General features: G+C 46.5%; 1 protein-coding gene across 1 annotated transcript in view; it reads left to right on the forward strand.

The window, feature by feature from the left end:
* The window catches only part of TAOK1 (TAO kinase 1), a 959,977-nt gene that overhangs the window by 760,418 nt on the left and 173,242 nt on the right, over window positions 1-26,317 (forward strand). The window contains exon 15 of the mRNA XM_069226237.1: window positions 17,646-17,774. Within this exon, the coding sequence (XP_069082338.1) occupies window positions 17,646-17,774 (129 nt within the window). The remainder of the gene's footprint in view (window positions 1-17,645; window positions 17,775-26,317) is intronic.

A 26,317-nucleotide genomic window follows, 5' to 3' on the forward strand; every position in this document is an offset into this window, starting at 1 on the left:
ATTTTAGTATTTGTGTTACTAAAATGAACTACATTTTATCTTTGTAACACTGTGTGGTTCTTTCATTTGTGTAAGTGCTGTGTGACTGTAGTGGTATTACATAAGCTTTGCATGTCTCCTAGATAAGTCTTGGCTGCTCGTCCAGAGCTACCTCTAGAGAGCCCTGGCTTCAGAGTCACTGTCTTCACCTCACTAATAGGGGTTGCCTGGTATAAGGTGGTAACAAAGTAGGTGCTCACCACACACCAGGCCAGCTTCCTACATCTGCTGCATTTCCTTTCTTAGAATGTGGCCTTCCTCGTTGCAATTCTATCCTTCTGCAGAGTTAAAAAGCTACATGACTTAGAGAAGAACAGGCTGGCCAACAAGTGCCATGCGTTAAGGAACCCTGAAATCCATACCATTGTCTGCTCTCAGCAGTAACATTGGTCGAGCGAGACTTCTCTTGTTAATGTAGCGAGATCTGCTATGAAGCAGAGGGCTGTGGAGGGTGATCAAGTGCATGGCTGAGACAGGGTGCTGGAAGACGACCACAGATGTTACTCGGTTCTTAGCCAGCTGGTCATTTGCCCCCTGATGTAGTCTGTCAGAAGCACCCATGATCACTGAGAGACCCCAACATTCATGTGTTACCAGTTTTTTTTTAAGAGGGACTGAAGTTCTCCAAGGGGAAAGAAGAGCTGAAGCTTCACCAATTGATTCTACATTAGTATTCGGTTATAGATTTAGTGAAAGCTGAAGTTCAACATTTTACTTTGCACCTTGTCCTCAATGGGATGTACTGCAATACCATGCCTTTGACCATGGGCCCTTGCGTCAAGACCCAAAATCTCTGACACTGCTGGATCGCATATTGGAAGCCCTCAAGCAAGTGCCCATGATGTGCTATGAGGAAAATTGGAGAAATCAAAAGATCACTAGGTTCAGTTATTCCATTGGTTTGGCATTTATATGTAATAATGCCTATTTTGTGCTCATGAGAAGAATGTGAATTAAGTCAGTTCTTTGGGAGAGTGATTGAGGGTGAACTGTGAAGCTTTTGAGTAAAATAGTCCTATTTTTGACCCCAAGCAGCATTCCAGAAGATTCATTGCCAAAAGCCATTGCTATTGAACTTAATGTACAATGACACCTACAGATTCAGGAGATAATTAGAATATACAGAAATGGGCATGTTGAACATGTTCCAGCACACTTGGTACAGCAGCAGCAGATGCTGGCTGATGGTATATTACTTGCCACTGAGCAACCAGAGAGACGGGCTAAGGCAGTGCATGTAAAATTAAGGTGTTAACATCACAAAAGCATCATCTGAAAACATTGTGTTGGTATAGAGACCTCCAACCAGAAAGTTCTGTAAGATGGATCCTAGCAAGCAATCTATGAAATCTATCTGACACTGAATATTACTGTACAGGGTAGGCCTTACACCATACCCTCCTGTTTGTGACCTGCCATACGTCAGTGTCATTTCATCTAGATTCTCTGTGGCTCTTTGATCTAGGCTGCTTGTATACTATACGTGCCAATGGATTTTCCTCCAGCACTTAGATAAACACTAAAGCGCATTCATTACAAAAGCACTTCTCCTTTGTATCCTTGTTTATGCCTTCAAAATGATTGACTCTTTAGTTCCTTACAGTCTCCTCTTGTATTCAGTGCAGGCCTTGGGCTGCCCTTCTGTTCATACTTCGTCAATCTGATAGAGACTTCTAGCCCCAGATACCTTACCTTTGCATTTTCCCAGGCATCAGGCTGTATCCTGAATTTTTTTAATGAGCAGTATCCCTGCGCGCCTGTAGGAGGCGTTGTTTGTCTTCGTATGGTGTCATCAATGCCCGAAGTGAAATGTGTGGAGCCTATATAGGTGCCACCCCAACACGCTGACATCAGTTCTTTTGTTTCCACACCATTCAGAGCAGATCCTTAGAGAGCTATCCCTAGTTGCTTTTTGACTAATTCGTTATCCGACTTTTGCCAAAGCCTATTTTGTGAGGCTTCTCCTGGTGTAGCAGGAATGTCATCAAGGAAGGCCGGCTTCAAGCCCTGCTGTGCCTGACACCAACTGATGTCGGTGGTGGACTCGCTCCTTGTTTGCCTCCGGTTCCTCGAGCACAACCACAATGTGAAGGCATGCATTGTTTGCTGTGCAGTAAATCTGAAAGCTTTGCGAGAGAGGTCCCTCAAGCTCCTGGCGGATCGACGTGCAATGCAACGACGATCTCGGTCAAGAGCAAGGTCCCGGAGACCAACATTTTCGTCACCCTCAACATCGTTGATCCAATCTGGTAAGTCCCACTATAAGAAGAAGAATAAGAACTCGAAGAGGTCTTTGACTTAACCCTCGTTTTTCAAAGTTGTCCGATGAGACAAGGGATCATCTTCATTCAAGACCTGGCTCCGCAGTTGAGCCAGTTCCTGAGCCAGCTCTGAACCTCCCAGAGTTTCCCGGAGCTGGAGCAACCCCACCCAACTCTGTGAGTTTTGAGCCCATTCACTTTATATTTGAACATGGCATGCCTTCAGGACCCGCAGGTTCAGGAGAGGCCCCTTCTGGATTCCTGCCAGCAGCTCTTGCCCAGATGGCAGTTAGGCCCCTATCCAGGCAGGTGCCGGTCGTACTACCTCGACCTTCCCCAGTGCTGGTCCAGATGCCGACACTCCCTGAGCTCCCTGGTGGCACCATCTGCACTCTCGTCACCAACACGGAACCATAGGGGTATTGGATTACACCTACACTGACTGGAGCCATTCCTGCCAGGTTGGACACAGAGCCATATTCCTATCAGCTGGGACTCAGGGGGGAGTACATGGGTTGATGGATCCTGACGAATACCAGCTCCTAGATCCCAATTTGGACTGGGGTGGGAACCTGGCAGACTCCAGCGGACTGGTTACTTCTCCAGATACTGGCATGATCTTTTTTCCTGTTGTGGCTAAGGAGGAGGTTGCCTCATTCGCAATGGTGGTGAGAAGGTACTTCAACTTCAGTTCCCTTCAGTGGCAGTCAAGACTAATGTCTTCATGGAGGTGCTTCAGCTGAGAGTGTCCCCTTCAGAACTGCTTCTCCCCTTCATTGAAGCCCTCATAAGCATCCTGCTAAGGTCTTGGTCCAAACACTGCTCAGGAGTCAACCGGACAGTTTTAGGGAATGTCCAAGCATCGCTTATGGACATGCCCTTTGATGGCACCTGTCTCTTCAGAGACTAGGCAAACTCAGTGCTGGAGCTCTTAATGGATAGTAGGGCTATAGCCAGATCCTTGGGTCTATCCATGGCCCCTTGCCAGCCCCAGTTGAGTTTTTCATTTCTTTCGTGGCCACAGAGGGGCTTCCAGACGTGTCTTTACATGCCCACCCACCTATGCACGCATGTAGGAATCTGACTTTTTATGTAGTGTACCAATGTAGGGGTACACCATAGAAAAAGTCCAGACAACCCTTATTTGGTTTATAGGGCTTACTTTAATCATTCCAAGTGCTCTATTAGTGATAGTGTGGTTGAGCAGATTAGGCTTTTCAGAGGCGAGTGTTAAGCCTATGTGCACACACAGTCAGTAAATGGTATACACACTCAAAAAGAAATCTGAGGTCAATTTTTAAAAATAACCCAGATTGTTGTATGTTTATGGACACCAAGATCATCAGTATCAGGTAAGTACTTTTGGAGTTCTAGATTTTTGTAGAAATAGAAAAATACTGTTGAATAACGGTTTTGAAGTATAAGCCTCCAATGCGATAATGCTTTCCTGTGGAAGAAACATAGACTGCATAGATATACTTGCAAATGCTTTGGTGGGGTGCCTTCTAGGACTTAAGTTGTGTAGGGGCCAAGGTCCAAGAAGAAAACAGCAGTCTGATTTTTACCTGTCCTGGGATGTCCCGGTGCAGAGGTGCTGGTTGCATTGGTAGCCTTGAGCACGATGCATTAAAGTCAATGGAAGCAGTACCTGCATAAGAAAGACTGTAAGTGGGGACAAGTACGGCAGAAGCGAAAGGGGGCTTGGCTTGGCTCTTGAAGGTCTCTGGAACACAGGGACACAGTTGGTTTACATGAACCTAGGCTGGTGGGCTCGGGTGCAGTGGTGTTTTGTCCAGTGGGTCGCTGTAGTTAGAGGCTCTCACTTGACAGGAGAGGAAGAGAAAACAGGGCAGCAGGGCCACTCTCAACAAAGGCCTGGTGGATTCTGAAATCCCGCAACGGCAGGTCGATGTCTGCGTCCGTGGTGCCTAAACTAGACAGGCGACAAGCCATGTTAGATGAAAGGGCTTCTGTACCCAGGATATTATTGATGAGATGCTCCTGGAGGGGTCAGCGTCACAAGACTTGGTTAAAGCAAAAGGACTGACCTCCTGGACTCTAGACAACCTCTTCCTGGCAGGTTGCTCCCTTAGTGGGCCCAAAGGCCAAATACAAAGTTGGTGCTCTCGGTGCCTGCAGTTGGAGGGGGGTGGCTCTTCCACCTAAGAGAAATGCTGCTTGGTTGTTGAAGGGGAAAACAGTCTTCCAAGGATTTGGGGAGGCTGTTCAGCTTCTGAACGAGTCTGTCTTTGTGATTGTTGCCGTGCATGCAGCCAGGCGGGGTGGTGCCAATCTCGGTGTAGGACTCCTTGTTGCAAGACAGTCAGTGTGCTGTGTTAGAAATAGGGGGTGTCTGAAAAGACCACTTCTTCTACTGAACCATCTGTGGGGTTGCTGGAAAGGAGATCAGGGAGAGGTTCACTCTCATCTTCCTGTCCCTCATCGGTGACCATGAGTATGGTCATCCGAGCTTTATTGTGATAGAGTTTAAGGCGGTTTACATGGATGTCCCTTTTGGTGCACCTGCAAAAGCCCAAGACCACCAGGTGGGTGACTTCCCTTTTTCTTTCTAGGATAGGGTAGGGTCCACACCACTTGTCTTAGAGGGCCCAAGGAGCCATAGGCTATAACACCCACACCTTCTGCCCTAGTTGGACTTCCACCAGTGCAGCTTTTTGGTTATACCAAAATTTTTGGAGCTCTTGGCTGGCCTTAAGGTTTTTGGAAACTTTGTTCGTGTACTCAGCCATCCTGGAACGAAGACCAAGCACATAGTTCATAATATCCTGCTTGGGTTCTCTGAGAGGTCTCGTCCATCCCTCTTTCACAAGACAAAGTGATCTCCTTACAGAATGGCCAAACAAAAGCTCAAAGGGAGAAAACAACTCCCTTTTCCTGGCACTTCTCTGTAAGGAAAAAAGCAGGCATGGCAGTAAGATATCCCACCCCCTTCTGAGTTTTTCAGTGAGTCCACCAATCATATCTTTCAATGTCTTGTTGAATCTTTCAACAGGGCCATTGTTTTGTGGATTGTATGAGGTAGTGAATTTATAAGTCACACCACATTCAGCCCATGTGTTTCAGTTAGTCAGACATGAAGTTTGTACCTCTGTCTGACACCACCTCCTTTTGGATCTGATCGGAAGCTGTCTTTGTCTTTCCTCTTGGTAGGTTGGGCCATTATTTCAGACTCCAACTCTACTTTTTCACTCTGGGACTTGCTCTGTGGACATGTTTTTGCACAAATTCATTCAGGGATACCTAGCATGGTGCATGGGGTTTTCTTTTGATCTCAGCCCATGCTGAGGACAGTTTTGCAGGAGATAGCACAACCTTCTCCATTCTAAGGATACCATCACCATGGGATGTAGATTCGCCTGATTATCAGCATTGAAGACTCTATATGTCTCACCAGTTAAATATTGTTCTGAGGACACCAGTTGCTTAGTCACCATGGTGGCATTGGAAAGCAGTGTCTCTGTGGTTCAACCCTGTTCCCGTTAATATGTGGCTGTTGTCTGTATATCTCTAGATTACTGGGCCAGACAGCCGTGGCAGCTACATATACCCAACCCTCTGAGACCATAGTTGCCTCAGTAGGCTCACTGACATGGTCAGGGCGTTCCTGGAATCACATCTGGAGACTTACCACTGCATTTACTGCAGGTGGACTATAGACATTATTTTTTGTGGGGGCAGGTTTAGTTTCCAGTTAAGTGGCCAAGAGCCTCACAATCATGAAACCAAGCCTTTTTAGCATCCCAGTTTTTTGCCTTTGTACCCACATTTGGATTGTGAGGGGTCTCGGGACCCACCCTCCTCTGCAGGGTTTTGGTGGCCTTTAGAAGACTCTTTACTTTTATACTTGTTCTGGTTACCCTCTTTCCCTTGGGAAGGTGGGGGTGGGAGGCTTTTTGGTCTCCTTTTTGTGGTCTCCACCTACAGTGGAAGGTTTGGTCACCCTCATTGTAGGAATGCAACCTTTTTGACATGATTAGCCCCCACTTTTTGCCTGGTTTCTGATGTGGCTTTGACTGTTAGTGCACTGGGTCCCTGCAAACCAGGTGCCCAGTGCAGATCTCTTTCCCTATTCCTGCACAGTTGTTTTGTACAATTGGCAAATTCTTTAGCTACCACTGTAAGTCCCCAGCAAATGGCACCCCTGGTAACTAGGTCCTGGGGTACCAATGAAGGTCTCTGAGGGCTGAAGCACAAGTTGTGCCACCCGCGGGGACCCTCACCTAACCCACACAGTGCTGCCATTGCAGACTACATGTGTTGGCTCAGGCTCAATTGAAAACGCAACCTGTCACACATCACTGTGTGCCAGGTCCCCTATCACTGCATGTGCCAGGTGTAAGTCACCCCTCAGGCAGGGTGCATCCAGGCACATGTGAGGGGATATATGCATGAGCAGATATGCCCCTGTTATGCCTCTACAATTCAGGGACATAGTAAGTGCACAGGGAAGCCATTTTAAATGTGTGTGCCGGACACTGGTCATTACAGTTCTCCAGCTACAGCTTTTCTGAATCCTGGGATGTTTGGTATCAAACATCTTAAAATAATAAACCCTCAATGGCCCCAGTGACAGATTTATTTTAAAGAAAATGCACACAGCACCTTAGAGGTGCCCCCTGAAAACCTACCATCCACTAGTGTGCTGACTGACTGGCTCTGACCAGTTCAGCCACCACAGATGCATTTTTTGGTCCCCCAAGGTGAGAGTCTGCTCTCTTGAGGGCCTGAGACAAAGGCCTCTGCCCTAGGCAGAGGTGTAACCTGCTCTACATACAGGATGGACTTTCCAGGGCTGTGAGCTTCAAAGGCCTTGCACCTTTGTAATGCAACCCAGGTCTCTCCAGATGATGGAAATGACCATCTCCACTCCCCCCCCCCCCCCCCCCCCCCATCCTGACCCCACAGTTGGTGGCAGCACAGGTGAGAAAAATAGTTAATTAAGAGGAGTGCACCATTCATGCCAGTCTCACCCCTAAGGTGGATGAGCTGAAGTGGACACTACTTTTTAAATTCCTCCATTTTGTTTGCAAGGAATTAGGCCCCTACGGTTAGGGTTATGCCCACTTCCCAGCGAAAGTGGTCATAAGAAGGGTGTAGTCACTCTAAAGGTGGTCAGCCTGTGTTTTGAGGCTACCACCTGACTTTCCCTGTAACATTCCTAAATTGAGTATTTAGGTGGCACACCTGAACCCTAGAACTCAGATTTTGACAACTTGAGAAGACCCGGACTAAGAAGAGTTGCCCCCACTGAAGAGGAAAAGAAGTAGTAGCTGACCTGGAACCAGTCCCTCTGGCCTGCCTGCTGATCTCGAAGGATCCTGCACAAGAAGCCAACTTATCCAGCCTTCAATAAAAACTCAAGTCTCCTGTGGGCAGCGTACTTGTCCTGCAAGAAGAAACTCCAAAGAAAAGACTCTGCAGCTACTGGATCCCGGAAACCCAACACCAGAAGTGACCACTGCACCAGACGTCCATGGCCCAAGGTGAAGCCAGCCAACTGTGCCAACCGGGTCAGGAGCTGCCCAGAGACTGAGTCAAGTGTGGTCTCACCCATCTTGGACTCTCCTGAGACGCATGCAGCCTCTGCACAAAGGCCGCCTCTCCCACAGGCTTGTGGTGAGAGAAAATCTGACACCTCCAGCAGCCACTGCACCTGTGACTCCAGACCCCAGCTGAGGTGGATCATCAGTGCCAACGACGTCCCCCGGCTCCTAAGAGCTCGAGTCCACCCCTGCCTGATTTGCCGACAGTGTCTGCAGCCTCAACACGCCAGAACTCCCCCTGACCGCGGGTCCTACTGGATGAGAAAACCCAATGTCTAAGTATACCTCTGCATCCGTCAGTCTTTGGCACAGGAGAAGAGGACCCAAGGTGCATCCACGTCCCTGAGCACGCTAGGTCTACACCCCTTACCTTCTTGTTGTCCCTGACTGGCTTCCTGACTCCCATTGGAAACCATTGGGTGCGGTCAAGAGGCAATGTTGGTGAGTCCAGTAGGCGTGAAATCAGGTGGACTCGAGCTCGCAGGAGCTGGGGGAAGTCATTGGCACCGGTGACCCACATCAGATAGGGTCGTGGATGATGGGCACAGTGGTTGCTGGAGATGTTGGGTTTTCTCTCACCACAGGGCTGCAGACGACTTGAATGGGGGGAGGGAATCCAAGAGGGGTGAACCCACGCTGGACTCCGACTCTGAACAGCTGGAGAGCCCTGCTGGCACCGTTTGATTGCTCCACCTCAGGTCGTGGAAGTTGGGTGCAATGGTCACTTCAGGTGTTGAGTCTTTGCTGTTCTGGAGGATGCAGATTCCTTTCTTGACTGTTGCAGAACAAATTTGCTGCTCACAGGAGTCTGAGTCTTTGTGGAAGGCAGGCAATCCTCCTGGATTTCTGGAGGCTCACCTGCAGCACGAGTCGTCTTTTAGGGCAGAGTCTGTCAAGGTCAACAGGCAGGCTGGTGGGGCTGGTACCTAGTCAGCTCCTACTTCTTGCACTCTTCTGTCGGTGGGGACTCCTCAGTGTCCTTTTCTTCATAGGTTGTCAGGATCTGCATTCTTCCGTTCAGGGGTGCCTCCTAAATACTCAGTCTAGAGGTGTTACAGGGAGTGCTACGTGTTAGCCAATGGTCTGACCACCTTTAAGGTCACTACACTATTTCTGTAACACTCCGGCTGGGAAGTGTGCAGAACCCTAACTCTAGTGGTCTAATTCCTTCCAAGCAAGATAGAGGAATTTAAAAAGTAGTGTCCCCTTCAGCTCGTCCACCTTAGGGGTGGGACTGGCATGAGGTATGCACACCTCTTAAACTGACTAATTCCCTCATCTGTTCTGCCGCCAGAAGTGGGCTCAGGACAGGGGTGGGGGAGGCGGTCATCTCTGCCATCTGGAGATACCTGGGTCGCATTGCAAAGGCAGCTAGGCCTTTGAATCTTCCAGCCCTGGAATGTCCATCCTGCTTGGGTGAGCTGCTAACACCCCCGCCCAGTGCAGGCTTTTGTCACTGGCCTTCGACAGCGTTGGCTTTCACCAGAGGGCCAGAAACCTGGACCAGACCAGGTGGCTGAACTGGTCAGGACCAGTCAGTGAACACACTAGTAGCTCCTAGGTTCTCATGGGGCACCTCTAAGGTGTTTTTTGGGTGCAGTTATGAATGAATCTCTAACTGGAATCAGTGAGGGTTTTTAATCTAAGATGTTTGATACCGAACATCCCTATATTCAGAGAAGCCATCATGTGGCTGGGAAACTCATAGTAACCAGTATCCAGCACATGCTTTTAAGATATCTTCCCTGTTCACTTACTATATCTAAGAATCGACAGAGACGTAGCAAGGGCATATGTGCTCAGGCACATTTGCCTTCACATGTGTCAGGATGCACTGTGCCTTAGGGGTGACTTAAACCTGCCACATGCAGAGGTAGGGGACATAGCACACAGGGGTGTGTGACTGGTCTTGCTTTCTATTTTGACCTCCATCAGCACACGCAGTCTGCAATGGGGGAGCACTGTGTGGGTTTGTTGAGGTGTCCCTGGGTTTGGCACAACTGTTGCTGAAACCCTGGGGAACCTTCCTTTGTACCCCAGGCCCTAGGTACCCAGTGCACCAGTTACTAAGGACTTACAGTAGGTGCTAAAGAGTGTGCCAATTGTGCAAAACAGTTGTGCAGTTTTGGGAAAGAGCTCTGGCACTGGGGACCTGGTTAGCAGGGGCCCAGTGCACGAACAGTCGAAATTACCTCAGGTACCAGGCAAAAAGTAGGTGGGGAGCCCTAGCCATGCCAAAAAGGTGATGGCAGTGGTTGCAGCCCATCTGCGGAGATCAGAGCTTGCCAGTCTTCCTCTATCTTGACAATTGGCTGTTGAAGGCGGACTTGCCCCAGACTGTTGTCTCCCACCTACAGACTATGGCGGACCTCCTGCACTTGCTGGGGTTCATTATAAATGTGCAGAAGTCACACCTGACTTCCTCTCAGATGCTCCCTTTCATCTGAGCTGTTCTGAGCTGTTCTGAACCCAGTGCAACGAATCCAAGATATTGAGGCTATGATACCGATGTTTAAGCCTATATCCTGGAATTCGGTGAGGCTGCTTGGACTTATGGCCTCCTGCATCTTGCTGGTGATGAATGCATGTTGGCCTAGGCGGACTCAGCAGTGGGACCTGAAGTTCCAATATGCACAGCATCAGGGGAATCTCTCCGACATTGTCCAGATCTCAGAGAGAACTGCAAAAGTCCTGAAGTGGTGGCATGCGCACTGCAATTGGTTCAGCAGAAGATCCCTAACCCTTCCCCAATCAGATCTCACAGTAGTGACAGATGCCTCATTCTTGGAATGGGGAACCACCTGGGAGAGGAATCCGGACTCCACATCAACCTGCTGGAGCTCTAAGGGACCTGACTGGCATTGAAAGCCTTTCTACCCTTCATTAAGGGAAGGCTAGTGGAGGTTTTCGCTGTTAACACCACCACCAATTAGTATTGCAACAAAGAGGGCGGGTGGAGTTTGTGCACCCTTTGTCAAGAGGCTCTGCACATCTGGATGTGGCTGAAACAGTAGGGTATATGCCTGATGGGCTCTCTGAATACCAGAGCAGGTGAACTTGACTGATGATGCCTAGTGGATTAGGAACTGTGTCTCCCCCAGAGGTGGTGCAAGGTCTCTCTCATCAGTGGAGAGAGCTTTGGTTAGATCTGTTCACCTCTGACGAGAACACGCATGTCAGTAATTTTGTGCTGGAGTTTCCAAGGCGGCTCACGCCTGGAGGCGCTTTTCATCTCAAGTGGAAGTCAGGCCTCCTGTACGCCTTTCCGCCCTTGCAACTTCTGCCCAGAGTTCTTAAGAAAATCAAGAACGACCGGTCCCAAGTCATCCTTGTGGCTCCAAACTAGGCACGGAGAGTCTGGTTTCCTGAGCTACTGATCATAGCCATAAATAAGACTGTACTTTGGGGAGGATCAGCAGCAGGAGAAGATTGGGAGGATTCTTTACCCAAATCTGTCCCGTCTCTGCCTTCTTGCGTGGATATAGATTGGCGGCTGTTGACAGCCTTTGACCTTCCTCCCCAAGTCTGTAATATCATTGTGGCAACCAGGCATCTATCCACCATAACGGTATATGCCTGCTGTTGGAAGAAATGTGTGGTATGATGCACAGAAAAGTCTGTTGATCCCCTTTCTGCCCCCTCTCAGAGGCATTACTTTTCATTCTTTCCCTTGCCCAGAAAGGCTCTGCTTGGGGCAATCTCAAGGGCTATTTATCTGCCATTTCTACTTTCTTGCCATTGCCTGGTCAACCCTCTTTGTTTAGGTCCTCTATTGTAGATCGTTTCTTACTCATCTCTTCCCTCTTTCCCCATCCATTATGCCCCACTTGGACCTTAATTTGGTTCTACCCTTTTTTATGTGTGTTCCTTTCGAGCCTCTGGCTTCTCACATAGAAAACTGCCTTCCATGTGCCAGTTACGTCTGCCGTCGAGTGAGGGAGCTGCAGTCCTTATCATTGAAGCCACCTTACCTCCCTATATATCCCACCAGCCTGGTGCTTCACACAAGGGCCTCTTTTCTACCACAAATGGTCACACCCTTTCATATAGGCCAATCAGTCACCCTGCCTACGTCTTATGCACCCCCACATCCTTCAAGGGAAGAGTAGAGAATCCACCGTCTTGATCCAAAAAAGCATTGGCGTTCTATCTTGATCATACCTGTGAGTTCCGCGTGGACAACCAACACTTTGCGGGGTATGTGGGTGGGATGAAAGTTTGGGCAGCGCAGAAGCGAGCCATCTCTCGTAGGATTGTCCTCTACATCAAGATCTGCGACTCACTGGTCAAAAAACAACCTCCTGAATGCTTGGGAGCTCATTCCACCAAAGCTAAACTGTGACTATTGCATTATCACGTGGGATTCCAGTCCTGGACATCTGCCAGGTAGCAACATGGGCGGTTGGAGGTCTCTATCAGATGAACAACTTACTTATCGTCGTTAACTCCTTATCTGGTAGAGACTGTGTCTAGCCACAGGTTCCTAACCCACCCACCTATTCTCCCCACTCTGCGAACAGATTTCTAAGGACAGGGCTGTTACCCTTTCAGGACCCTAGTTTTCCCACACCAATGGTCAGGTTCTTCATGGCACTGCGCTTCTGGCGTGGAAAGTTGTGAAAAGAAACTGCTGTCAGCTCACTGTGTGGGTGTCGCCTATATAGACACTGCGCATGTCATTTCCGGTGTGAATGACACCACCTGCTGACACGCAGGGGTACTGTTGAAGAAAAATATTCCGGATCCAGTCTGACACCTTGGGATAATTCTAAAGTAAGGAAGCTGCAACTAGATAGAGTATATTTCAGATAAGGCACTTCCGAATCTAAGTAACTTATTCTTGCCTCTCTATAATGATTGTTAGAGATGCTTCTTATGAAGATTTGTTTGGGGTATATAGGCAGCTAACAATATAAGAAAGGTTGCTGACTTGATAACTGTTGTATCCTACAAAATTATTGAGAACTGTACGGTCCACATGGCTCTAAAGTTGCTCATGTTATCAGTACTGTTGAACTCCATTTTGATATGAACAGACAATACCACTTTTCTGTGACATATAAACAAGTGGGAGCTGGGGTGTAACCTGGGACATCCTTGGATTTTGGTTTATGGTTTTGGTATTGTTTTTTGGCTAGAAATTCTAAAAATACTTCAGTCCATCTATGGGGCCTTCAGAATTTGCAGACATACAAGCTAAGCTTGCATAATGCAGAGACTTAGCATCCAGATATTAATAGCCCAGTTTGTTGAGTAAGTCTTTTTGAGACTCTGGTCTGGAATTTATCTTTATGCATTGCTTTTTCATTAATACCACTTCTCATGAAACTGTTGATAAAAATTAAACAGCTCTGAATGAAGATGATCTTCATTTCTCTAGAGTGCGCAATTATCCAGACCTCCTGTGTAGGCATTATCCTCTATCGAGGATGTCAAACAGGATTCTACACTTAAACTGTTGCTGGATTTAATCCCTAGCTTCTAGAAACCTTCAATGTGACCATCTGAAGCATCCCTCCATGAGAGCCTTGAAGTTTTTCATGTGAAATTGGAATTACCTTTGATGTTTAGGGAATTAGATTCATCCAAAGACTTGCCATGGTGAAATGGTGTTAGAATGCCTTTGGGGTTTGATCACATGCGACTTTCAGAGTTGATCATTAAATTAACTTCTGGCTGTAGCAGCACTATTGCAAATATTCTTCTCAGATTTTTTTTTCTTCAGTGTCTCAGTGGCGCCATTACATCCACTGTTTACCAATAATTGATGCAGCAAGTGCAGAATGCACGTTTGGATTCTTGATTCAGTGCGTTTTTTCATGTTGCAGGAATAATCAAATTGTCCTTATCTATTCTTGTAGGTGTTGCCAACTAACCCTGATGAACACCCCAAGAATAATGTGTATTATTTAAAACGTCAACACTTATGACTTGTAGACTGACATTCATTGTGATTAGCCCAAACTGTACTCTGAGCCCAGTTCTGTTCCCAAATGTCACTTAGTGCACTATTTTTCACACACAGCACGTTCACCGTGTCATACACTGGAGCATATACAACCTAATTGTTGAACTGCAAAGGTTGACAGTAGTAAATTCTGGTATTGATATATTTTATGTGCATACTGATTATTTATGCCAATGAAGCTCAGGCTTTTGGCTTCCTCCGAGGGTTCTAGTGTGTATATGTGGGTGGGTGTGGCAGTTTGAAGTTCTAACCCCTGTCACAAATACACAGGCACTGGTCGTGAAGTCCCTTCTGAGGAATCCATTTTCTACTAGACGCTGACCCTCATCCCTTTGGGAGTTCCAATGATGCCATCACCAGTGCTGCCTGGGGTTGTAGAAGCTAAGTTATAATATCTTGTGATGACCCATCCATTATTTCCCCTATACACTCACCCCAGTATCTCCAACTTCCTCTAATGGAGATGGTCTCAATCTCTAATTTCAAAACCAATCAGGTGAAGATTAGTAGACATTGTTGCATGATTTAACTTATTGGCAAGATCAAAGCTGACCCTCTCTCTCCTTCATTGCTGTCCCCCATTCTCCGTAGACCCCCATTCTCTCATCTGGTACCCAGTGTTGACCTCTGCTGTCTTACACTCTCTTTATTATGGGCTCTGTAGCTGGGACCCATTCCAAATATGTCAAGTTGTGGAGTAAAAACTTTTACACCCACACACTTCCCTCTGAATGGTTCCCTTGGGGTATCCCTTCAGATTCAACTTGTCACAGGATCTGTTGTATGCAGTACCTCCAGTTCTTCTCCTCTTCTGAAGGCCTGCAGAAGCTGCTAAACTCATGCTCAACTCTGATTACCCAAGATTGGGAAGGAGGATTTGATATATTGATCCGGTGGCACTTTGCATTCATTTCCATCTGCGTCTCGCACACAACAGGGTAAACGTTCACAGCAGGATGGTCAGGTCTTTCAACCCAGTCAAATGAAGCTTTTTCTACCCAGATGGAGATTGAGCAGTGCCAACTAGAGACATTTTGTTTGCAACTGGAAGTAACAGATGTCATCCATGCTGCCTGAATTCCTCCACCAAGTGGGTCTATATATGCTCTTGGCTCACATTTATTGATTGGTGTAAATCTTAGGGGTTCAACCCTTTTCCATCTCACCTTTCTGATGCACATTTAGATTTCCTTTGTCAAATAGGGCTTGCAAGTTGCAACTGTAAAAAGATACTTTGTTGCCTTGTATTTTTACCTAGGTCAACCGTCCTTAGTGTCAGTCTTAAATTAAAAAAAATAAAAACCTGTTTACCCCATGCCTATTATTTTTCCACAGTGGAATTTAAATTTGGTCTTTACTTTCAATGTGGTTTCACCATTTGAATTAGTGCACAGACTTGAGTGTTTTTTGCCTAGTTTGAAGACTGTATTCTTTGTGGCAAATTACGGGGGTGGTTGGTCCAGCCACTGTTCTCATTCTTTACACCATTCCTTCCCACTGAATGTTGTTGTCTGCCATCCACAGGGTTCAGTCCATTACTATTCCATTATTCTTTATTCTTCCTCATCCCACTAAGCAAAGAGCGAAGTTTACACTAGGAAAACAGGTGTGCAGTGTGTTAGGATGTTGACTATCCAAGGCAAAACAAATTAGATAATCAACTCTTTATGGTTTTCCTGGAGACGAAGAAGGCAAGACCGATACTAAATGTAAATTTTCGCATTGGCTTACTCTGTGAATAAAGATCTCCTATGCCGTAGCCAAGAAAGAACCTCTGGCTGGAATTTGTGCACACTCCAGGAAGGCCATGGAAGCCTCTACTACTTAACCCAGAGTCTCCTCAGTGGCTGACATCTGCCAGGCAGTGACTTGCCCTTCATCACATACTTTTACAAAATATTATGTTATCAGAGCTCCAGGAGCCAGTGATGGATACTTTTCCGGAGCTGTGCTACATGACTTCCTTGTTATTATCATTGCTTATTCTCAACTCACAGAGGGTATTGCTCTGGGACTGATTCTTAGGGTGAGCATTAAATGGAAATAAATATCCATCAGAAAAATGTACTTGTCTTCAGTAATGATACTACTGTTGGATCCTAAGTCTTCCTGCAGTCTTCACCTACCTGTCTTCATCTAGTGAGAAATACTATTAATAAAGATTTCAAAATATGCTATCTGCTGTCACCCTGTTGTTGTTTATGGATGAATGTAGGGAACTAAGACCAGTCTGCACCATATATAGCCAGATGTCATCACATTTGGTTGGGCGGAATTGTATTTTGATCGCCGTGACACTGCCTGGCGAAGAATGAATGGTGTTGGGGGAGATTCTTCTGGTCCATTCTAAGATATTCATGGAGAGAGGAATCTGTGGAAAAAAATAGTGTCTACTAGAAATAGTGTTGCAGAAGGTAACTTTCACTTTTGTTGTCATATCACCTGGCTTTACCACTTCAACTGTCAACTCCAGTTGTCTCAAGTTTAAAAAAAAACAAAAAAGTAATTAGTGGGTGGAGGGCTAAACGGGGAATGGAAAAAGAAGGTATTGTGTAAGAGATTCGATCTGTTGTTGCACCTTAAATTTCAGCAGAGTTCTTAAGAATACTACCTTGATAAGTATAAACATTTACACACGCCATACGCTTTTTTAAAAATTAGGATTGTCTCCATGCTAGTCCATATTAGATATTTGTAGTAGGATCATTTTTTATGTGACTGTCTACTAAGCCCAAAAGGCTAATTGGACACCAAGTAATAAAACCCTGGGACTATTCCACTTGATATAAAGCCAACACTACTGCTCTCATGAGAAATCTTACCATCACTAGCAGAGCCAAAACGCTTAATCAATTTACATATTCTCACTGTTTTTTGTTCTATTCTTCTTGTTACACAGTTGTGGGATGTTCCTACTATTCTTAACTTTAAAATTTGCAAAACCAATCACATGATGGAGAAGGAATATTACTCTGTGTAATCCCAGTGATTTTGGCCATGGATGTCTTTTAATTCAAATTCATATCACCCCTCTCTCTGTTAATCTAGGAGACTAATTAGAATCAGAACCTGATTAAGTCCTTGCTCGGACAGTCCCCTTGACTTCACAGACGGGAGTGCTTTAATCTTATGTGTATAGATCAATACCTGAAACATCATTATACTTTAACAATTCTGTTTTACCTAAACATTTCTGATAGCACTCTTTTCTGAAATATCATTCCCTTTATTAAAAATGCATGTTTTTTTCATGCAGCCTTTTCAAGTAAGTCTTGAGGAACAAAAATGTCTCAGATTCTGCTATAAGTAGAGTATGTCTGATGTTTATTAATTCTTTTTGTAACACCCAAGTTTCGGTTGCAAGCAGTGACGTTTTATTCCGAAGACTATACTTGCTAGTTTGCCTTTTTTTAGGTCAAGCGCATAAGCGCTCTGACATATTGTAATCTAGCTGTGGGCTTTTAACCACGCCCACCGCACGCCCATCACTATCACTCATTCATGGACTTGCCTCTCAAAAATCATTTCTTATCATTTAGCCCTCCTTGGGGCAGTTTTGTTACTGCCTTGGCCATCGACCTTGTTACATGGATAATTGCACGTTTGCCGATACTTTTGACTGCAAGCAAACTTCTTATTCCTTTTGTGTCTCCTTCACGCTCATGCTCATGGCAGCCGTGGCACTTTGAATTGACTTGCTTATGTTAACTGCTTTACTTCAATTTATGTGGCAAGAAAAGTCCAGTTAGGAGCCAACGCGTGACCCATTGCATTGCAACTGCTTGTTATATTTTGTATCCTTATTTTGCATAGGCAAAATTGATGACAAGTGAAGAAAAGAAATTTCAGCAGCATATCCAGGCGCAGCAAAAGAAAGAATTGAACAGCTTTCTGGAATCACAGAAGAGGGAATACAAACTGCGCAAAGAGCAACTTAAAGAGGTATGCTCACTGATTGACTTATTTTCATGGTGTTGCTGTTTAGATATGGCTTGACAGCACAGCTGTCAGACGATGTAATCTAATCAACCTAAAAAAGTTTTCAGGAGTGCTACAGAGGCAGGCTTTCGCTCTGCCCACTTGTTGGTAACCAGTAATTCATGTTTTAATTGGGCAGATTATGTGTGCTTCCAGGGGAAAATGTGCTTCCCCTCCTCGTAGCTGTGGTTATTTTGTTTATTTATCCAGCAGCCTGAGCTAGCACTGTTATGGCTGCCTGAGAATGGTCTTTCAGGAGCACAAACATTGTAATGCTATTAAAGTGGCTTAGATAACGAGATAAGTTACAGTGTTTGTTTTCCCTGTCAGGTGCTCAGATGGGAGGTGGGCAGTGATGAGGAATTTATTTCAGTCCCATCACCTTCTCCATCCATCATTAACTTTAGACTTCAGAGTGTGGTTTTGTGTTTGAGAGCAGAATGAGATCTGTAGCACTACTTTAATCTATGTGGATTTTTAAGCCTGAGTTGACAGTGCGAAAGTCGCCTGACCATATGTGATCAACAAAGAAGCGCTTTCATTGTACTACCAAGGGGGAGAGACTTAGGCTTCACCCACATGTTGGACCCCTAAGTACAGGATTTGTTTTTGTGAATGTATGCTTCCTCCACAAAGACTGCTTGTATTGCAGTTTTTGGATTGTGGCAAAGCTGATACTCAGTACAGCAGGATTGAGTTTATGACAGCAAGCTAGTGACCATATCTATATGCCTAATGTGTATATATAATCCCTTTCCAATTTTATGACTGTGTGTCTGGTGGAAATGCTTGGGGGTCAAAACTGTAGGTCTGACTTGGTTATGATGGGACACTGTAGGCCTGGCTGGTGCATTAGGAAGTGGTATGTCTGATGACAGATCATCCGTTCTACGTGTTATGAAACGTTATAACAAAAAACAGTTGGTCTAGCTTTTTAAATGTGAAAAGCTTTATTTGTTTATTACAGCCAGCCAGTCTTTAAGAGTTATCACACTGTGTTAGGCTATACACTGGTATTTTGTACATGTAATTTCACAGATTACAATAGTTGGCAAGGGTTTCGGCTTCGGCCACCCAGTTTGACAGACCACAGGGGTTTTCACTGAGATGATTCTTGTTAGGCCCTGTTGAGAGGGTTTTTATATTGTTTTTCAAGCTGTAGGTTTCTATATATTTGTAATTTCATAATGTTATGCATGATGGCTGCCAGTTTAGGTGTACTTGAATAGGCTAGTGTTGGGTAAAATGTAAAGCCAATGTAAAATGGGAAAGGCTTCATTAGTTCATTGAGAAATCATGCCAGATTTCTTACAGTAGTTCATTATGAAACATGGCAAGCCAGTAGGCCTCACCTACATATGGTGAATAACATGTTAAAGATGATAGGCTTTTAAAGATGGATTGTTGTTACAATGTGCTAAAGGCTGTAAGCAGGCATTTTGTTAGATGGAATTTCCCAATTACTATAGGAAGCAAGGGTTTTCCTGTTGGTTACTCCTTCAGACAAATCATGCATATAGAATAGATGCACTGTTAGCATCCTTGTTAGGCCCTGTTGGAAGATCTAGTATTTTGCTTTGGCTACTTGAATAGTGTATACATTTAAATGTTATGACCGTATACCTGATGGTTGCCTTGTCGGAAAGTTAGCTGTCAGAACAGTAGGCCTGAGTTGTTTATGGTGACATCCCAATAATAACATATTTAAGTTTGTTTGCTGTACAGGGAAATGTTATGCCAGATGTCATATGTTTGGTCTGTTTATTATTAAATGTTATTACAAAAGCAGTAGGCCAGGCTTACGTATTGTGAATCCATAAGGTAAAGCCAGTCTTGTAACAAAATAACACTACATAATATGTACATTCCTATCTGTAAAAATTTCCATGTAGATCAGGCCTCTCCTACGAGTAGCTCGTGAGCTATTGGTAGCTCTCCATCTACGTTTGTGAAGCTCACCTATGTTCAGTCCAGCCAAATAAATTGAAAACTTTTGTTTGGCCAAGTTAATAATTGAATACCAAAATTAAAAAGAGTGTATTTGAGATGAAAATGTGTATATTTTCAAACCTCATAAGGAGATGGTTGGCGAAAAATGGTTCAATTCCCAAAATATATTTTAATCTGATATGGAGTGATAAATCAAGTGGCATTAGTTGAGAATTGTTACTAAGATTATTATCTTGGTTCAGTGAGCATTGCAGGTATGGCTGTTATGTATTACCCATATAAAGGCAGTCCAAAGTGGTAAAGCCTTTTTACATTACTGCTGGGAACCGTGCCTGATGAACTGACCTGTTCACTTTCAGTAAATTTGCATAGCTGCTAATGTAATCTTGTCAGATGTGGTCACTTTAACAACACTAATATGAGTAGTTTGAGATGATTTCCATTGAACCTAAATAGCTCTTATTTCAGAATAGGTTGGAGATCCCTCATATAGATTCATACAAGGGCTTTTGGTCAGCTCTTTTCTGCCATTGGTCATTTACATTCTGTTTCCATCCTTGACAGTGTACTGGTTTGGGTAATAGTTCAGCCCACATCCATTATTGGCTCTCTTGCCCTGTGGATGACTGCATTTTCTGATCACATGTACATCTTCCTGAAAATGAGTGCACTTCAGTGACTGGGCTGGTTGGCCACTCCTTTAATTTTCTCCTTCTATAGTTCTCCGTTTATTTCTTTGCTTCTCCTCTTTTTATCTTAATATTTCTTAAAAGGATACTACAACTCTTGAGACAGTGTTTCTACCTTGCTTGCCTCTCACCCCATCTTCCAAGTGCTACATCCCACATGGCCACTTCCTCAAAATCAGGAGATGTACTAAAGTACCTTCTTTCTTGCCATGGTTACTCCCATTTTCTGCATGTTGTCAGTGTGTTTGACTGTGTTCACTGGGATTCTGCTAACCAGGACCCCAGAGATTATGCTCTCTCCCTTCTAACTTGGGTAACTGATTTACTTTTCACCAGATATTTGGCATACTGGTGCCCCCCTGTAAGCCCCTGGTATGTGGTACCCAGGGCATTGGGGCACCAGGGGATCCCCATGGGCTGCAGCATGTATTATGCCACCCAGGGGGAGCCCATGCAAAGTGTTCGGCAGGCCTGCCATTACAGCCTGCGTGAAATGGTGCATGCACTCTTTCTCACTACAGGTCACTGCACCAGGTCACTGTAAGTCACCCCTATGGCAGCCTCTTCTGATCCAGAGGGCAGGGTGCAAGTACCTGTGTGTGAGGGCACACCTGCACTAGCAAAGGTGCCCCCACGACATCCAGTGCCAGTTTATTGGACTTAATGAGTGCGGGGACGCCACAGTATGCGTGTACAGGGCATAGGTCTCTACCTATGTCCAGCTACATAATGGTAACTCCGAACCTAGGCATGTTTGGTATTAAACATGTCGGAATCATACCCCAATACTGTTGCCAGTATTGGAAGTATGATTCTCTTCCAGGGGATCCTCATCAATAGTCATAAACATTGAATATTCCCGCCCTTGTGCGGGGACCCCGGAGCATATATAAAATACACACATATAATACATGTGTAAAACAGCAATGCAGGCTATAATGTTAAAACAGGCTAAAATGCTTTATTTCTATGAAGGTTTTTTTTTTTTTTTTTTTTTTTAATAAAAATTACAATAGAGAATAAATATCTACCCAAGCCCCCAAAACTGGGCTTAGGGAAGTAAGCAGCAGTAAACTCTAGAGAAAAAGAGAAAAAACTGCATTGAAAAACAATGGAGCATTCTTAGCCAATAGGCTGCATGCAGGTTAACACAGGAGAACCATAAAAACTTTGGCACTGTGCCTTTAAGACCCTGAGCACCTCCAGTATCCCACCATGCCTCAGGGGTGAAGGAAAGGTGACAGCTGGTTCACAGTTAGGTCAGTTCTTTTTTCCGGCTTCTTCTGAGAGGATCCTGGAGCATTGAGCTCTCAGTTTTTCTGAGTTTTTTCTCAGAAAAATTATTTAAAAAAGCGTTTTTCATTTTTCACTCAACAAATAACATCTTTGTCTGAGCTAGGAAGGTTTTTTTCTGACAGAAAAATGCCTTCTCTTTTTGTCAAATGCCCTGCTTGTGGGAAGAAGAAGGCCCAGTCAGATCCCCACTCTCTGTGCATAGTGTGCCTGCCTCAGAGTCACTGCCCTGACACTTGTAAGTACTGCAAGAACATGTCTAGGAGGACTCTGAAAGACAGAGAGAAGATCCGGCTTCATGGGCTTCAGGAGAGGAAAAGAACATTGTCCTCCTCACTTCCCAGACATCCAGAAGGCCATTCTCGGGAGCGAATGGCCCGGTCGACGTCGACAGGTAGGAAAATACCTGTTTGTTCACCGTCGACGTCGTCGCTACCACCGTCTCACCGGCATAGATCGCCGTCGACGGCGACACACCCGACGTCGAAGGGAACGGCGTCGAAGGGACATCAGAGCAGGGGCAGGTCTCCGTCGACGGCAGCCCGCCGATCGACGTCGAGCCATCGCCGGCGTGCCCGGTCGCCGCCAAAGGCTGTGCGCCCCCCGACGTCAGGACACACGGCGTCGTCTTCACCACGACGGCACGAGAAACATCCGCCGTCAACCTCCCATCGCTCCACGTCGAGGCACACGACGGCGAGCAGGTCGAGGTCCAAGGAACGTCGTTCGACGTCAAGACATTCAACGTCGAGGCACTCAACGGCGAGACAGGAACAAATTGCTGGGCGCCCCTCGACGTCGAAACAGCCATCGACGTCGAAGCAGGTTTTACCTGTCCCACAGGGAGCAGAACATCGCCCCACGCCAGACAAGGCACCATCTCCAGTGGTCTCCATACCGAGCGGCTCTTCTCGGTCTAGAGCGGCATCATCTGGGCATGTCTCGCCCATCAATCTATCTCCGAGATGGCTGGAGAGCCTCAACAGACCAGCGGCATCCCCAGATTCGCAGTATTCGCGAATGTATTCACCTACTGCCTCCCTGCCAAGAACGCCATCACCGACAGCCAGGGCAGAACGGGCTCGTTCAGCTCCTCGCCAACCGACCGCGAGGCCTAGACGCTCTGCTACAGCGTCTCGCAGCAGATCTCGCTCTCAACGGAGATCCAGGTCGCGGTCAAGAAGATGATCACCCTCTTGGTCTTCATCAGGTTCTTCTGTCGGGCGTTACTCACCCACCCTTACAGATTCACCACCTGCTAGAGTCTCACCGGTGGATGATATTACCACATTCAACGAGGTGTTGCTAAGAGGAGCGCAGAAACTCAACATTGAGGTTCCAGAACCATCTACCTCCTCATCGATTATCTTTGAGACTCTACAACAGAGATCAGCGTCGAAAAAGTTGCTGCCTCTGGTGCCTGGCTTGCTGCAGCCAACTATGGACACTTTTCTGGCCCCAGCCTCGCTTAAGTCTGCACCGGCTAGGATTCCCTAAGAAATACAAGAACAAGACCCTTTATTCCTTAGAAAAGATCCGCCACCGGACTCGGTGATCATAGCTGCCGCCCGAAAGACCCACTCGGTGGCTTCTTCATCCACGGTACCCCCGGATAAAGAGAGCAGGCATTTAGACTCTCTAGGGAGAAAGATATGCGGGACGGCGGCTTCAGCAATGAAGGTCTCCAGTGCGTCTGCGCTCCTGGGCAGGTACGATCGTTCTCTGTGGGATTCCCTCAGTAGATTTACGGAAAAATTGCCCAGAGAAGACAGGCAAGATTTCCAGGAGATACTACAAGAAGGATGCCTGGTATCCAACCAGGTTATCAGCGCGGCAGCGGATGGGGCGGATTTGGCTGCTCATGGGTATGCGCATGGTATCTGTGCGAGGAGATCTTCCTGGCTGAGGCTCACAGGCTTGAAACAGGAAGCACAGCAACGCATCCTGAATCTCCCATTTGCCGGGAGCTCTCTATTCGGTGCCCATGCAGACGAAGAGATGGCCCGCATGAAGACCGAGGTGGATACCTTGAAGGCGGTGGGCCTCGAAAGAAAGAAAGATTTCAGGCGGAGGTACAGGCCGTATGATAGGCGCCCTTTCCAGCAGAGGGTTCAAACCCCTCATTGGTCGCAAAGGTCGCAACAGCGACAGGGACGCCCTCTCTTTCAACGAAGAAACACAAGGGAGCGAGGGTCAAGCAGACCTCAACAGTCCACTCCGAAAGCACCCACCAAGCAATGAAATCTTGCTTCCCTCGGCACTGTACACCACTTCGGTGGGGGGAAGTATTACGGCTTATCTTCACGAGTGGCACTCTATCACAAGAGACAAATGGGTGCTCAATATTGTCGAACATGGCTATTCTCTTCTTTTCAGACAGCCTCCACCACGCTTGCCACCAACCAGAGACAATCCATCTCACCTCAGCTTGCTACGCAAGGAGGCTCTCGCCCTCCTGAGAGAGAACGCCATAGAAAAGGTTCCACCTGCACAAAGAGGACAGGGGGTCTACTCCCGTTACTTTCTAGTGGCAAAGAAGGGTCGAGAGGGCGTTTTCAGGCCAATTCTGGATCTGCGGCTGCTGAACAAATACATAAGGAAGCAGAGGTTCAGAATGCTAGCGCTTCACCAGATTTTCCCTCAACTGCATCAGGGAGACTGGATGTGCTCCATCGACCTGCAGGATGCGTACTTTCACATCCCAATAGCTCCAAAGCATCGGAAATTCCTGCGCTTCCGAGTAGTGTTACAGCATTACCAGTTCAGAGTTCTACCCTTTGGCCCGAAATCTGCCCCAATAGTTTTTCTCGAAATGTATGGCAGTGGTGGCGGCGCATCTCCGAAGACAAAGGATATACATATATCCATACCTAGATGACTGGCTACTAAAGGCTTCTTCTCCGGAGCAGGCGAGAAGCCATCGGGACATTGTACTAAGAGTTTGTGAAGCCCTAGGTCTTCAGGTCAATTACCAGAAGTCAACATTGACTCCAACGCAGAATCTTCACTACCTAGGAGCTATCATAAACACAGAGATACAAAAAGTGTATCCTTCGGAGGAACGACTATCCTCAATAAACAAGAAGTGCCAGGACTTGTTGAGAACCAGTGCACCTACGGCACGTCAGGTGACATCACTACTAGGCTCCATGGCATCGTGCATTTTTATTGTCCCAAATGCCAGACTCCACATGAGACCCCTCCAAGAGGCATTGGAGACCAACTGGAGCCAAAGAACAGGTCGCTGGGAGGACACGGTGCGGCTACCGGAGGTAGCACTTCAGTCATTGAGATGGTGGATGCACAGACCTCACCTGTCAGTGGGTGCTCCGTTTCACCAGGTGCTTCCATCCGACACCCTAGTAACGGATGCATCTCTTCAGGGATGGGGGGCTCATCTGGGTCCTTTTCAAGCGCAGGGTCTGTGGTCAGACAAGGAAAAGCAGTACCACATCAATCTGCTAGAACTCAGAGCGGTCCATCTCGCTCTCAAGTCTTTCATACCGCTAATTCAGGGGAAAACTCTCTTGATACAGACGGACAATACAACCACGATGTATTACTTGAACAAACAGGGGGGAACGAGGTCCCTACCCCTATCGCGAGAGTCCCAAGCGATATGGCATTGGCTCCTGGCCAGAGGAATGTCAATTACAGCAGTTCACCTGCCAGGTCAGCAGAACGTGGAAGCAGACTTTCTAAGCAGACACCTGGAGGACGTTCACGATTGGGTCCTGCACGGCGAAGTCGCAGAATACATCTTCGCGCAATGGGGTCGGCCCCAACTGGACCTCTTCGCAGACGAAGTAAACAAGAAATGCCCAGACTTCGCATCCAGGTTCTACCGTCCGGGATCTCGAGGGAATGCCCTGTTGATCGACTGGTCAGGGATATTTCTTTACGCTTTTCCGCCGATTCCCCTCATTCCGGCAGTGATCAGCAAACTTTACAGATCCAGGACCAGAATGATTCTTATAGCGCCGCAATGGCCCCGACAATTCTGGTACACGGATCTCCTCAACCTGTCGGAAGAACCTCACAGGAGGCTGCCGTGCAGACCAGATCTTCTGAGCAGAATGGAGGGCAGGATTCTACATCCCAACCTACCCACTCTGAGCTTAACAGCATGGCTCCTGAATTCCTGCAGTATGGGCACCTAGGGCTCTCACAGGAGTGCATGAGCATCTTGAAAGAGTCCAAACGACCTTCCCACGCGGCGTTCCTATGCTTTTAAGTGGAAGAGATTCTACATATGGTGCTGTCAGCAAGGTCATAATCCCATACAGGCGCAGGAGGATGTCATACTATCCTATTTGCTTCATCTGGCGAAGTCAGGTCTGCAGGTATCATCTATTAAGGTACATTTGTCTGCTATTACTGCCTATCGCAAATCGCCTTCTCAGGAATCCTTCTTTACAAAACCTGTAGTCAAGGATTTCTTAGAAGGTTTGAAGAAAGTTTTTCCGCCAATTCGGAGGCCTTCTCCTCCGTGGGAACTGAACATAGTCCTGGCAAAACTTATGGGCCCTCCTTTCGAGCCTATCCATAAGGCCTCTTTACAACACCTTACGTGGA

Source organism: Pleurodeles waltl, chromosome 3_1 (assembly GCF_031143425.1).
Source record: "Pleurodeles waltl isolate 20211129_DDA chromosome 3_1, aPleWal1.hap1.20221129, whole genome shotgun sequence".
Lineage (NCBI taxonomy): Eukaryota > Metazoa > Chordata > Amphibia > Caudata > Salamandridae > Pleurodeles > Pleurodeles waltl.